Here is a 15162-nt window from a genome sequence, read left to right on the forward strand (position 1 = left end):
TTGCAATCCCACCAGCAATGGAGGAGTGTTCCTCTTTCTCCACATCCTCACCAGCATCTGCTGTCACCTGAGTTTTTGATCTTAGCCATTCTGACTTGTGTGAGGTGGAATCTCAGGGTTGTTTTGATTTGTGTTTCCCTGATGACTAAGGATGTTGAATATTTCTTCAGGTGCTTCTCAGACCTTCTAACCTGTACATTTTATAAGGACAAAGTAATATGTCTGTATTATCTGATCCTGTGTGCTCACAGTTTTGCTAATGTTTGACACATAATAAGCAATCAAAAATAGTTATTGTTTATTTTTTAAGTGCTTAGAATTTAACCCAGAGTCTGTGCATATTAGGCAAGTATTCTACTCTGAGCTACACCCTCATCTACAAAAGAGTTTTTTTCAAGATAAAGTTTCTTTGTGTAATCCTGGCTGTTCTAGAACTAGTTCTGTAGATCAGGCTGTCCTTGAACTTGCAGTGATCAGCCTGCCTCTGTGGCCCTTGTTCCCCATGTCCCTAGTCTTATAATTAAAGGCATATATCATCACTGCCCAGCTAAGAGTTCTTGAATAAATGAGTAGATTTCACTCAAGGGAGAGGCTTGAAATGATTTCAGGGAAAATCCTGGCTATCACTGTATTATCAGACCATTGTCAGCTTCTGTTTGCAAGAACCTAAGTTGTGCATATTCTTAGATTTCAACTAATGTATTTGAGTGTTTAAAGGTGGGACCTCTGGGAATGGTTAGCTCATCAGTGTGGCCATTATGAATAGGAGCAGCATTTTTATAACTGAGTTCCAGAGAACCTTGCTACTTCATCTATGCTATTTATTATTATAGTGAGTAAACATCACTTTACTGTAGGGGGAGAAGGGTTGAGAACCAAAGAACATTTTATAGCCAATAATCTTTTTTTTTTTTTTAATTTTCATTTGTTTTTTTTTGATTAATCGTTTTATTCATTACATTTCAAATGATATCTCCCTTCACAAACCACCCTTCCCATCCCCTCTCTCCTCCTCCCTTTTGCATCTGTGAGGGTGTTCTTATAACCACCTATCCAATCCCTGTTCCCTGTCCTGGCATCCCTCTACACTGCAGCATGGAGCTTTCTCAGGACCAAGAGCCTCTCTGCTACAAGTCCAACTAGGCCATCCTCTGCTACATATGTATCTGGAGCCACAGCTCTCTCCATGTATATTCTTTGGTTGGTGGTTTAGTCCCTGGAGCTCTGGGTGGTCCATTTTGCTGATATTGTTCTTTTTGTAGGGTTGCAATCTCCTTCAGCTCCTTCAGTCCTTCCCCTAGATCTTCCATTAGGGTCCCCGGGCTCAGTTCGATGCTTGGCTGTGAGTATCTGCATCTGTACTGGTCAGGTGCTGGTAGAACCTCTCAGGGAACAGCCATACCAGGCTGTACTTCCTGTTGGCAGGTACTTCTTGGCATCAGTAATAGTGTGGGGATTTGGTGTCTGCAGATGTGATGGCTCCCTAGGTGGGACAGTCTCTGAATGTCCTTTATTCAGTCTCTGTTCCATTTTTTGTCCCTATCTTTCCTTTGGAAAGGAACATTTCTGGGTTAAAAATTTTGAGATGTGTGGGTAGCCCAATTCCTCAACTGGGGATTGTGCCTATCTACTGGAGGTAGTCTCTATAGGCTGTCTCTCCCCTTTGTTGGGTATTTTGGCTAAAGTCATCACCGTTGGGTCCTAGGAGCCTATTGCTTCCATGGAGTCTGGAACTTTCTAGTGGCTACCCCCAGTATAGCAAATAATCTTACACTGATATAGATCTTTGTGTAGTGATACATATTGAGGTTATATTTCCTTATAATGATATAGATCTTTGCATATTGATACAAAATTTGAGGTTGTTTTTGTTACCACATACGATGCATACATTATTTCAACTCTTATTGAGGCATTGTGCCTAGATGATTCTTAATAATATATAGTTCTCTTTAAAGCTGCTATTACAAACTGTTTAGGATAATTAAGAAATGCAAATTAATAGTCAGACAGTCATGGTCATGTTAGATATTAGTCTAATTTATCACAAAATATGTTGCCTAGTAGTAAATAGCTAAAATCAAACAAAGTTTGTCTAATCAGATATTCTATGAATAGATAAAAGGTCTTCAAAAACCTCAGACATGTACAGAATATGGCATTTAAAGTTATTTTATTATTAAAAGATCTTTTTCAATAATAAGGTATACTCCTGGCAGTACCCCCAGTCTTCTTCAAAGAAGATGATAAGTATTGGAGAACCTCCATATGGAGTTTGCCTCAAATGTGGCAAGCTGCCACTTGGCATAAAACTGCCCTTGTTTCAACTGTAGACAAAATGATGTCCAAAATGGGCAAAAATAATTTAGGAAAGTTGACTTCTGAGCCCTATCAAGACAGAGTAAGGAGTCCTTTATAATTCAAGCTTAAAAAAATACAGGTCTGTCCAATGTACTGGGCCAGAAGGCTGAAGATGCTCCAGTATTTTAGAAAAATTCTGGGGGACTGTTCAGGTACCCAACTTTCTCTGTCATTATTATAGTTTTTGAACCTGCTTGCCTGCACTTCCTATATACTCATGTAATATTTATTCTTTATTAGGTCTCTGATGGAGTTAAAGATTAGATAGTTATAGTCTCACAATTAAACTTAAGTTGTTTAGGATTTAAGAAGATGATTTTAGGTCTACAAAAGTGTTTTAGGTTAGTAATACAAGTTATAACAGAAAATGATTTAGGTACACAACTTTGAACTCACCAAGATAGTATAGAGAATATAATACTTTATCCAAAGTTGCCAAGTAAAGATGGACTGGACTTTGTGAATGTAAATCTTACCTAATAGTTTTCATAATTGTTTCATAATTTTTCTCTGTGGATGTCATTTATTAGTGTAAGAGAAAGAGCATTTTATTTAGACAAAAGGGGGAAATGTTGGGAGCTGGCCTGGTGCTGCTATGTATTCAAATGCTAAACACTGGCTCCAAGATCTGGTTGATGAGCAGAACCTCATGTACACAGAGTGATGATATGGAAACTTTGCTCCCCAATTTAAAGCTATTAGTTAAATAAAAGTGCCTACAGCCAATTATTGGGGAGAATAAAGGTAGATGAGGTTTCAGTTACCGGGCTGGGGATCACAGGTAGGGACTACAAGGAGAAGAAAGAATGAGGGTGAAAGAAGATGGAGAAGACAGGTCTCTATTTGACATGATGGACAAGAGCCTGTGCCTGAGTGAAATGCCCCACTGAAGATTGACAGAGCAGAAATATCCTGGGAAGACTCAAACTGCAAGTATTTGGGTAGTGCAGCTGGGAAGTAGATAGTCTAGCCCTAGAAAAAATAGAATATGGCTAAGCCCCAGTAATTGTGCTAAGCTGATTAAGTAAGTCCATAGGAGTCTGCCTTGATTATTGAGGGGCTGGATGGGTCATATCAATAACCAAAAGAGTTTATTAAATCTGTTTCCACCATATGATTAGTCTGCTGGTATTCTGACCTTGGGCTTCTCACTCTATAATCTTTTAGAAAGAAATATATGTTGTTTTTAACCTAGCCAGTCAATAATATTTTGTCGTAACTGCCTGAATAGACCAAGATATTGTAACACTGGATTACTGTGTAATTTAATAGTGAATGTAGATAAAAGTATATTGAACAGTTTGGAATGTGGTAAATAATATTCAATAATTGCTAGTTTTTATCATCCTCCCCACGTACTACTATCCACACTATTATTAATCACTATCTTTAACTATGTCTATCATCACCAACTTTGATCATTTTCACAACCTATAATGACCACTATGCCATTTAGAATAGTCTAGCATCACTATCCCCTATTCTCACTCAATAGAACCTAATCTAAACATCCCTACTATATGCTACCACGTATATCATCTTCTACTATTAGGACATTTCCCATATGCCTGTCATCAATGCAATTATAATCCTCCAAGATCTATCACTACCATCCCGATAAACAGCATTTATTGTCACTATTCTCAATGTCACCTGCCCTGAACACCTCTATCACCACTTACCATCTTGACTATTACTTAATGCATTATGAACATCCCATCATCCAAAATCATCAACCATCATTATTCGCCATCACTTATCTTAAACCCTTCCATCATTCACCATCATCATTTACCACCACTACCCAACATGAACCTCCTGTATCTTCTACCATTATTTACTGTCAACCACTATGAACACTTCACACTTTCCAAATCCTCCTCCTCCATCATTCATTGTCATCTACAAAGAACTCCTTCACCCATCATTCACTAAGGCTTAGTCGCTTTGAACAGCTTCATCACCGACAATACCATCTATCACCATCCACCATCATTTACTGTGACACACCATGAACATTGATATCATATACCATGGTTCTTTATATCACCTAACTCTTTCACTAATAATCAGAGGATCTTTCTTGTTCAACAGATGCCAGGAAAGTAACCACAGTATTCCTTTAAAATACCTTTATATATTAAGGATTTACATGTTGCCCTGAAATCTCAAAAAAATCTATTATTCATCCAATTTCAAATGCTCCAGATCTTGCAGAGATCATGATAAACAATGGTAAATAACACAGCTGTGTTATTTACTTTATTTTGTAACACTGTGATAATCAAGTTTTCTGTGCCCTGTTTCATCTATACCTTAAAAATAACTCTGAGATGCACACTATTATTTTTGACACTTTATATATTAAAAAGGCTGAGGTTGGAAGGTTTCATTAACTTGCTTACATTTCCATAGCAAGTAAATGATAGAGCTGATGTTGAACTCCAGATATTCTATTTCCCATCTTGAAGTCTTCCACATAAATATGACTGAGAGACTCTTTGTCTTATAGATATTTAAAACTGTTACTTGAAAAAAAAATTCTCCATGTAACAATACCCTGAGATAATCTAAACCATTACAGTTACAAATGGTCTGAAGATAAATGCCCCTTCCATCTGTTGATTGAGATTTTATCTTAATAGTCAAATTAGGGGCATCTATGAGTATTGCACATACAAACATCCTTATTATTTGATCTAAAGTAAGGTAGCTGTGGTTTATGCCAAGCCATTTTCTTTTTTCTTTTCATTAATCCTAACTCCTTCCCTTTTTACCTTTAAATCTCTCAGCTAAAAATCTCAGCTTAGTATGCTGTTTTTAACACACTAATATCCATCCATCCATCCATCCATCCATCCATCCATCCATCATTGTCATCATCATTACCACCATCACTACCATCATCACCACCACCACCACTACCATTAGCAGCAGTACAAGCAATTCTTTGTTTATAATCTCTTTCAAATGTATCTCCTCCCATCTATCTCTATCTTCACCATTATAATTCAATTTAACCTGAGGACAGAATCTGTCAGTAGTACCTGTCACTCTGTCTCCTGCTAAAAAGGTTTCTCAGCTCTCTACACAAAGGGCTGATGCTAAACAGTTCAGCTTGTCATTTATGTTCTCCTTATCATAACCATCAACCTGCCTTTCAAACCTCACCTACCACTGTCCTCCACACAGCCACCTGCTGGAGCGACAGATCCCAGTTCACTGAGAACAGTGTGTGCTTTAGTCTCCAGAGCATGTACACACTGCATTCTTACTGGCTAACCTCTCCTGCCTCTGTTTCTAGAAACTTGACATGTTAGGTTCATCTCTAATGCTGCCTCCTTCACAGTGTCTTCTCTGATCATCTCATAGGGACACATTTACTCTCCTTATGCTCTTGAGTGCCCACTCCCTGCCTTTACGCCATGCCATTTATTTTTTAAAATAGTGATATCTGTGTACATATACTCCTCTTTAAAAGGCCCTGAATTACTTTTAAAGTAGAAACTGCCATACTTTGCCCCAAACAAATATAGTGCGTCTAGAGAATTATTGTTATGTGCATGCGTGTTTGGTCTGCATGTGTGTGTGTATCTGTACTTCACGCATGTCTGGTGCCCACAGAGGTCAGAATAGGAAGTTGGATACTCTAGACTGGAGCTGCCATGTGGAGGCAAATCCCAGTTCTCTGGAAAAGCAGCCAGTGCCCTTAAGCACTGAGCAATCTCTCCAGCCTCAGATCCTGAATTCTTAACACTTTTCCTTTCCCCATTGACTTTTTACTCCTTTCTTTCTCAATCTTTCCTTCTGTCCTGATAAACTAATTCCATGTTAATTCTGGAGTATGATTACTTGGACAAGAAGTGAACAGGTTATTCGAGGATATACTAAAACTGGTCTTGAGAGAAGAAAACAGTCTAGAAAGGCTGAGAAGGGGAGAAGCTTGGGTTTAGTGGCTAGAACCGAGACATCTAGCTGTAGTGCAATTATAAGTGAATTATTGTTGTAACAAAATCTTGGTTGACAATGTACTTTTCAAGAAAGTAGTCTACTTGTCTCATACTATATTGGGCCATCATTCTGGTATGATGAAAGTGTTTTCGTAGAACTGGGGGTTCATTACAAACACAAACTCTTGACTTGTGCCAAGAGTAATAGTATTTAAGGCAGTTATGGCAATTGCCCCTTGGGATGGAGATACCGTTAATAGCGATTCGTTTACTTTTGAACTTTCAATCCACTTCTTCATCCACCCTCCCACCCACTCATAGACTAGTCTAAAGTCCTGGAGGCACATGTTCATTAACCGTGTAAAATGAGATGAGAGGAGAAGGGGTTTATAGAGAAGTCTAAGCCCATGTCGTGAGCTTCTTGCTGGATCTATCACTAGTTTCTCCCGTTGATGCTTGTCTGGCCTGGTGTTTCTTGGGAGTTCTCTTGCCAGTTGCTAATAACATTTAGAATCTATTATACTGAGTATTGACAGAAAGCAATGAAAGTGTGCTCTTTTTGTGTCTATGGCCATAATTACCCTACCCTAGGTCTGAGAGGCATGGAGCGCATGGGACTCACTGTTCACGAAGACGGCAAACCTCAGGAAGGACAGGTAGCGCTCCCCTTCGATGGGGTTCCAGCCAACGTCAGGGTAGCCTCTGGCCAGAAGCATGGGGCAGCTCTGAAGGCCACAGCCTGCCAAGTAGGTTACGACCTGCCAAGAACAGTACAAAAGTCAATGTCTGCGTACACTCAGCAGGATGACAGCTACACCAAAAATTACAAATAAACACAAAATGAGAAGAATATAAATTTCAGTAGAGAAAATTTGATCCTGCTGAGCAAGCCCCAGTAAAAAGAATTGAAGCTTGGCACCATGGAAAGTAGGATAGTTGTTTCTTAAAAAATAATAAAAATATAGAATTCCTATATAATCCATTAATTTCATTCCTGGCTCTATATACAAGAATTACAGGTTACCTTGACAGACAGCTGTACAGTCCAAATTCACAGCACCATTGCTCCTAACTTGTAAAATAGAGAAGCAAGCTAAGTACCACTCAGTGGATAACTGGGTAAGAGAGGAAGGGGCTTCTTGTTGACCAAGTCCATGTAATGGGTGATCCTTGCAAATCCATTAAGTGAGATAAGTGAACCATGCAAAGCAAATACCGTGTAGCTTTAACTCAGNTCACAAGGGCAGTAAAAACCATGTAGACAGAAAGAGAAATGGCGGCTGCCAGGGGCTCCAGGGAGGGAGGAACAGGGAGTTACCGTGACATGGGCAGGGCTTAGTTTGGTGAAATGGAAGGAGCTGTGGAGGTGAATCTGGTACTGGTCACATAACATTATAAAAGGCTTCCGGGAGTTTGAACTGTACACTTGAAAAAAGCAGAGTAAATTTTTTTGTATGGATTAATTTTTCTTTCTTTTTTTTTCTTGGTTATTTTATTTATTTACATTTCTAATAGATGTGATTTCTGTCAGGACAGATGAAGAGGTACTGAAGGGACTAATCAGCCCCTCACTGTTCATCCTTCAAACCAAACTGGGGCAATTGTCCAATTGGTCCAAATAAGATCTGTGACACTGTGCTCTGCCAACAAAATGAATGGCAAAGGAAGGTAAGCTTCAGCCTCCTTTACGGAACCTCTCAGCACACATCTGTATCGTTTCCTAGCGTGTTCCATCCCGCTCATGGCTCCTTATACTCTCCATGGGAAGCCCAGTGTCTTCTTCAAACAGTAACCTTTCAAAAGATGGATGGAGCTTAAGATCTAAGTCCAGAGTTCAAAATGCATAGGGACTGCCTTGTTGCAGACTCATGGACCCTGTTTATGAAACATTCCTTTCATTTAAATGTATGAAAAATAAAGTTGCTGAAGTCTGTTTCACTAGGAGCCAAGATCACAAGTAGACATATCAGTGGGAACGGTTCTTATGTAAGCAATCAGTGGGTGGCTTAGTGTTTGTATCTTTTCATGTGTGTGTGTGTGTGTGTGTGTGTGTGTGTAGACAGTAAGTGGTGTTCTTTCGTCACAAGTCTATGGGACCTAGGGGAATGAACTAATTCCCCCCCTCGGTAATTTTATTTATTCTTGCAGTTGTTAGAGCTGATAAAAGTTAACCTCAAGTAACGTCTGATTACTTTTAGCTATCAGTTTATTATACTATCAGTTGTTTGATATTTGAAAAGCTCAGTACAATAAACCCTTCTATTGAATAGATTATTATGTCAAGTTAAAAAATGACAGGCTCAGAAAGACAAATACCACATTTTATTGCATATGTAGGAGGTAGATTTAATTGTAAATTTATGTACATTTGTATGTATGTGTGTGTGTGAAAGGAAGGAAGGCATCTAGAAGAAGAGGGAACAAGAGGAGAAGGTAATAGAATATATGTCTTAAAAGCAGTATGGGGTGGCTATTTGGGAGGGGGAAGGAGACCAGCAAGAGGGGACAGAAAAGAACAAAGTACAATCACACACACACACACACACACACACACACACACACACACACACACACGCACACGCGCGCACCCAAGAGGACTCCACAAAGAAATACATTTCTTTATATGGTAACCCTAAAAATTAATTAAATAAAGATCTGTTTCCTGACTTTGGCTTTACTTTACTAATGTGTTAGGGGTTTAATTAGTCCCAATAGCAATGCTTACTGACTTGACAAAATGATTAAAATGTTTTTACTTATATTTTTGTCCTCTTCTAAAATATTATCACTTAAAATATCTCCTGGGTGTTGCAAAGACCCCAAAGAACAAAATAAAACGAACAACTCAAAGACATCCTCTGCTGAATTGTATCACCCTAAATTTATACACTGAAACTCTAAGCTCCAATAAATCAGAATGTTATCATTGGAGATAAGACCTGTGAAGAAGATGCTAAGTGGAAAGGGGGCTTCCAGGGTGGTGTCCTTATCACAAGGAGAAAGAGCTGTACAAAGCTGCAGCAGGGTGCTTATACAGAAGACAGGCCCCGTAGGACACATCCAGAGGGTAGCCATCTGTAAACCAAGGAAAGAGGCCTCAGAAGAAATTAAATCTGATAACACTTGGTCTTGGCTTTCCAGGCTGGGGAACTGAGAAAATTAACTTCTGGTGTTTAAGTCACACTGTCTGTGGCCATTTATTACAGAGGCCCCAGAAGATGAATATACCCTTACACCACAAAGTAAATGTGCCCAGTTAGATAGAAATAAGTGGCACAGACACAGGCATGCATTCTGCCTGATTCATGGTAGGCTCTTACCCATTATTAGTTAAATTCATCTGAAGCTGTCATAACACAGAACTTCAATAAATTCTTAATTGACATCTCATGGTAACAGACATGGATCTACAAGTTGGCTGACAATTATCTGCCATGGCTATGCCAGGAGGATCTTTATGAGTGCTAACATCATCCACCTGTTTGTGTGGCACTTCAAATAGATGGAGTATGGCTGCCAAGATAGTTTTGTCATAAGATACCAGTCCCCTGCCTTCTCAACCCAAGTTCTTTGAGCCTTCTTATTCTATTGGGTAGGAACAGAAGACAATGTATTTTAAAAATGAACTTTCACCTCAGCTTCTCAGATATATTTCCTAGGGTCTCCTCATCCCCCTTTGGCTTTTCTTCCTATTGCTTAGTTGATGATTTTTTTTTTCTGTGACTCCCTTAGGTGGTTGTAGTGCTCAGGGAGCTGACATATTTCTGCAAGGAACTCACCTACCCAGAGGGCTTGTTCTCCCTCCATGATCTCTGTCTGCATCTCAGAAAACCTTTCTGAGATGTAAGTACTATATAGCCAGATCCCCAGTTAACATTTACATCTGGGAACCCCCAAGCACCTCTGTGCCAGGCCCTGTACTCATGGGGGTGTCTAACCATTTTACATCAGAGTATCATATTGTTATTCACAAAGTATATCCTCAGGAACTATTGTAATTAATGTACAAGCATGCAAAACAAAATGTCCTCAGGTTGAAGTTTACAAAGTGTTGTGTTGGACTGCATTCACACCCCTCTTCAGCTGCATTTGACCTGTAAGCTGTGGGTTGGGCTTATCTGCAAGAGAGCCAACCCAATATTTGATTAATGGTTGCTATTTGTCTTCCCTAGGTCTTCAAGATTCAAACACTTCTCACATCTGCTGTGTCAATATTAGCTGAAGTCAGCACCCCTCATGCTTGGATTATTGAAGGTAATTCTTGGCAAATCTTGCCCCAGGTCTTGTTTCTAGCCAGTTAATTTCCTTATTGAAGCCTTCTAAACCACACAACATACTGTGTTGTTCCCTTGCTGGGGGCCTTTGTGTTTCTATTACTCATGGTTCTCCAGAGATATACCATAATATAATTAGAACAAGCATGGGCTCTTGAGCTTAACTTTAATTAATTTAGTTACCCTGTGGCACTGAGGAATGACATAGTCTCCATACCTCCCTTTCCTTTCCATGACTTCTCATTATCATCATCATCATCATCAACAACAACAACAACAACAAGAACAACAACAGTAATGATAAAACTTGTTCTGAGGGTCACACAAGTGAACTTCTATTATAGTAAAGTCCAATTTCTGGCCATTCCCATCATCCTTCTCACCATACTCCCTTGTATTCTATGCTTCCGCCATGCTTGGTTTTCTGCTATCCTGGACATGGACTTTCCTGGCTAAACCCTAAACACTCCTGGCATGTGTCCCCAACAATATAGCTAGCTGATTAGCTTCTGCTCATCCTGTTGGAGTAATTATTTAATTCTGACCCTGGGTTTCTACCCTACCTTTGGTTATTGAGTTCCTGGATAATTAAAACACACAATCTTTATATTTACAATAAGCCTTAAGGATTATTTATGTTTAAACAGCACAATAGCTAGACAGATGCCCAGTGTCTATGCTATTAGAATCTACTTTCCTATTGATATCCCAGGTTATTACTTATGTTTCATCTGGGCTGCTCTTAACTTCAGTTGGGCAACCCCAGGGCCACGTTCTCTCTCTTTTTTCTTTTTAAATATTTTTATTAGGTATTTTCCTCTTTTACATTTCCAATGCTGTCCCAAAAGTCCCCCATACCCTCCCCCCTACTCCCCTACCCACCCACTCCCACTTTTTGGCCCTGGTATTCCCCTGTATGGAGGCATATAAAGTTTGCACGACCAATGGGCCTCTCTTTCCACTCTTGGCCAACTAGGCCATCTATTGATACATATGCAGCTAGAGACAAGAGCTCTGGGGTACTGGTTAGTTCACTACTAATCCATGGTGGCTTTTCTTTCCTCCTCCTGCACTTCTTATTCCCCTTCTGGTCTTCTTCTGACCACAAGCCCATGAAACTTAAGCCCTTCCTATGTCTCTTCTGCCCACCTATTGGCTGTTGGCATCTTTACTTACCAATCAGAAATAACTTAGTAGCAGGGCCACTTAGTGTCTTAAGTTCAGACTCTCTCTTCTTGGGGGCCCACACTTAGCATTTCAATAGATAGTGAAAGACCAAAACTCAATACATCCTGTCATTGCATTCTCTTAAGTGTCTGCTTTTTTCCCCTTGTGCTCTCAAAGCAGCTGCTCACTGTAGAGTGTGGATGGCCTTTGCCCTCTACCACTCTCTTCCCACCCCATCAGGGTTGCTCTCCACATTTAGGACACAGACGGTTGGTTTTATCAGCCATCCAGTCAAGCAAGTAATTCCATCGTGGAAAGATTTCCAATCAAATACTTACTGAAATCTCACACTATGGTTATTTTCTTTTTTATAGACTTGAACATTCCACTTACTAATTCTTAATGCAGCACCCCTAGTAAAGATATATACAATACTCGGTACCGAAAGCATAGACCTTTCTAGAGTGCGTATTCTAACTCATAGAGCATTGCATCTTTATTAACACTGGACAGACCTGCTTGGTCATCTCCACTATCAGGAACTGTATTCAGAATCTCAGTAGGGGGCAGCGATGTGCCTGTGTGCAGCATACTGACTTCACAGCTTCCTGTCAGGTCTCTTTTATATGTGGACTCATGAGTTAGATCACACGGACACTTTCTTTAAGAACCACAGGCCTCAAGTGATATTCCATGTAGACAGGTGAAACGAGCTTCCACCTCTGAAGAACACAAATGCCCACACTCGTAGGTCTAAGCAGCTGGCTACCTTTGCTCATACATGATCATGCATGACCATAGTGGTGCCATTTTTGCTCATATAGGATCATGTATGACTACAGTAGTGTCAGGCTCTCATAATATATCACATTTTCACCAGTATGAAGTGGGTCTGAACGCAAACTCAGACGTTGGCTTGTTTATCCTGTGAGGCTGCTATTGAGTTGGGAGAGAAATAACATGTTATTTTCCCAACAACTAGTTACCTTCTCAAGATCCGGTTCTTCTAAGCCCAGTGCTAGTTCATTATTGTCCATCACAGAGGAGGCTGCCACATCCAGTGGGGTGGACCCCCTCATCGATGGGGACGCTGAGGGTGGAGCAAAAAGAAACTGGCCATTAAGGCTACCCTGGTCTGATCTGAGATTGCAGTGCACAAGCATGAACATGAGAGGGCAGCAAATACATTGAAACCTGGCCCAAGTGGCTCTTCTCAGAGGGCTGCTGGCTTTAGGAAAGTTATATTTGTTTTCCTTCCTTCTCACACGTACACTCACACGAAATCACTCTGTAGAGTGGGTTGCTACTATGTAGTTTCGAGTACCACTGTAACGCAAAACATCTTGGGGTCTCTACTTGGTAATTACTCAAACGACTCAGGGGTTCCCTCATTGTTTGGGCTGAAATGACTTGGAGTTACCACTTGGAGTTTAAAAATAGTCCCCAACGGCAGGAGTTCATATAATTACATGAGTGTACTAATGTTGTCCGTGATATTTATTTTCGGTTTGTTTAGCTCTTAGACTATAATTATTAAAAACTTCAAATGACAGCTTAGAAGGAGGAGGAAAAGGAGGAGGAAGAGGAAGAGGAAGAAGTAGAGGAACAGGAGACTATTTTAGATAGCCTGAGGTTGCATTTGATAAACGAAACAACAACAACAAAAAATAAAACAAAAGTAAGGTTTCAGATTTCAGGTGCATGCGTTTGTGTATTCCATAATCCATCATTCCATAATTCATTTGGTTTATATCCAACATGGTTGAGTCAGGTAACACAGTGAGTTGCTTTGCTCACAGTAGTGATGAGCTACTATTTATCTACATCCATTATCACGTTGTTTATCCATAGTTGTTCTTGGCCAGTCTGCTACGCTGCTAAGGGCAGAATTTGCTGTTTGGCTGGTGGGCCAGGCCAGGAATGAATCCTGCATCAAGCTTGCCAAGAAAGGATTGGATACATGACCTTGGTCTTAAGAGCTCGGCTCACTGATCAGCTGTGTGGGCTGGGAGAGATGTTGCCCTCAGATTACATTCTCAATTCCAGACAGAATTTTAAAAAGCACAGGCCACTGGGCCTGAGAGGGGAGATTGACTCCGTCACCAATGCAGCTACTAGCAACACCTATACACAGAGTGGAGAGCTCAGACATGTTTGTACACATTTGGTTTTAGAATAGGCTGGCTCTGGTTTTGCACATACATGTATCATAGAGTACATGTGGATTCTTTCCCTTTTTCTCCCAAGTAGTCAGGAGGAAGAGTGGACTGCCTGGGTCCAGAGGTGGGAGTCATAATGCGTGCCACACATACCTAGGCCCACACTACTGTTCTCCAGCAGGTAACTTAGATGCTCAAACATGGCCTTCTGATTTTGCCGGCTGATTCGACAGAAATAGCAAAGGAAGCGACAGCAGCTGGCAACCATCTTTGGGAAGGCAATCTGTGGGCAGAAGCAGAAGTATTAAGAGAGGCAAATATCTCACAAGGCCTTCATGAGCAGTTGAATCTTAAAAAGGAATCTTAGGTTGAAGTCACACAAGCTATGAACTATTTGGAACATGAAGTTTTTCCTTGCACCTCTTCCCCCTCAGACATTTGTAGGAGGAACAGAACACAGAATGCCTAAGAATGAGGCTTCTCAAAATATTGGATATTGGCTATAGTTCCCCAAGATCTTTCCTTCAAAGGAAAACATCCACCAATTATAACCTTATATGTTTCCTTATAAGTCCCATGAAAATGTATGAACCTGCCCCACACTGCCATTGTTTCCAGCTGGAATGAGCAGAACTCTGAAAGGTGATATCAGAAAGAAAGTAGGGAGATTGTAGAAAAGCATGGGCAGTTAGTCCATTAAAGCTTGGATCCTCTGAGTCATGGGTGCCCCATGACCCCAACAGTTAAGAAAGTCTGAAAGGCAACATGCTCTGTTTCTGTGAACATGTCCCCAAGTATGTGCCCCCAACCACTGCTCTTCTATAGGTGCCTAAGGCACTTGTCACCAGATGCACACAGGTTAGCATGGTGATGCCATCTTTCATTCCTTGATTTGTGTGCCTTCCCTGACTAACAATGTGATTCCCGTCTCTTTGCCAAGCTATAGAGAGTTTAGACCTTACAGAACTCAACCAACAATGTCAGAATCCTAGAAAGACCTTAATTTTACCCCTTTAGAACCATGGGGGGGTGCTCTAAGAGACAGTTCTGAAATCTACAGTCAGTGAGACATCCTGATGCACTTAGGGAAGTTCTGTGGAGAGATTTAGCTTTCCTAGAGAAAGAAAGAGAGAGACAGAGAGAGGAAAGAGGGAGAGGGAGAGACAGAGCGAGGAGAAGGAGAAGGAGAAGGAGAAGGAGAAGGAGAAGGAGAAGGAGAAGGAGAAGGAGAAGGAGAAGGAGAAGGAGAAG

General features: G+C 40.5%; 1 protein-coding gene across 2 annotated transcripts in view; it reads right to left on the reverse strand.

Moving 5' to 3' along the window:
* Ryr3 (ryanodine receptor 3) overlaps window positions 1-15162 on the reverse strand; it is a 542105-nt gene that overhangs the window by 142111 nt on the left and 384832 nt on the right. For both annotated transcript variants that reach the window (XM_029469442.1, XM_021156945.2), the window contains 3 exons: window positions 14065-14194; window positions 12739-12842; window positions 6934-7069 (listed from right to left, as the gene is read on the reverse strand). In XM_029469442.1, coding sequence (XP_029325302.1) covers window positions 6934-7069; window positions 12739-12842; window positions 14065-14194 — 370 coding nt within the window. The remainder of the gene's footprint in view (window positions 1-6933; window positions 7070-12738; window positions 12843-14064; window positions 14195-15162) is intronic.

The sequence above is a fragment of the Mus caroli genome, chromosome 2, assembly GCF_900094665.2.
Source record: "Mus caroli chromosome 2, CAROLI_EIJ_v1.1, whole genome shotgun sequence".
Classification (NCBI taxonomy): Eukaryota; Metazoa; Chordata; class Mammalia; order Rodentia; family Muridae; genus Mus; species Mus caroli.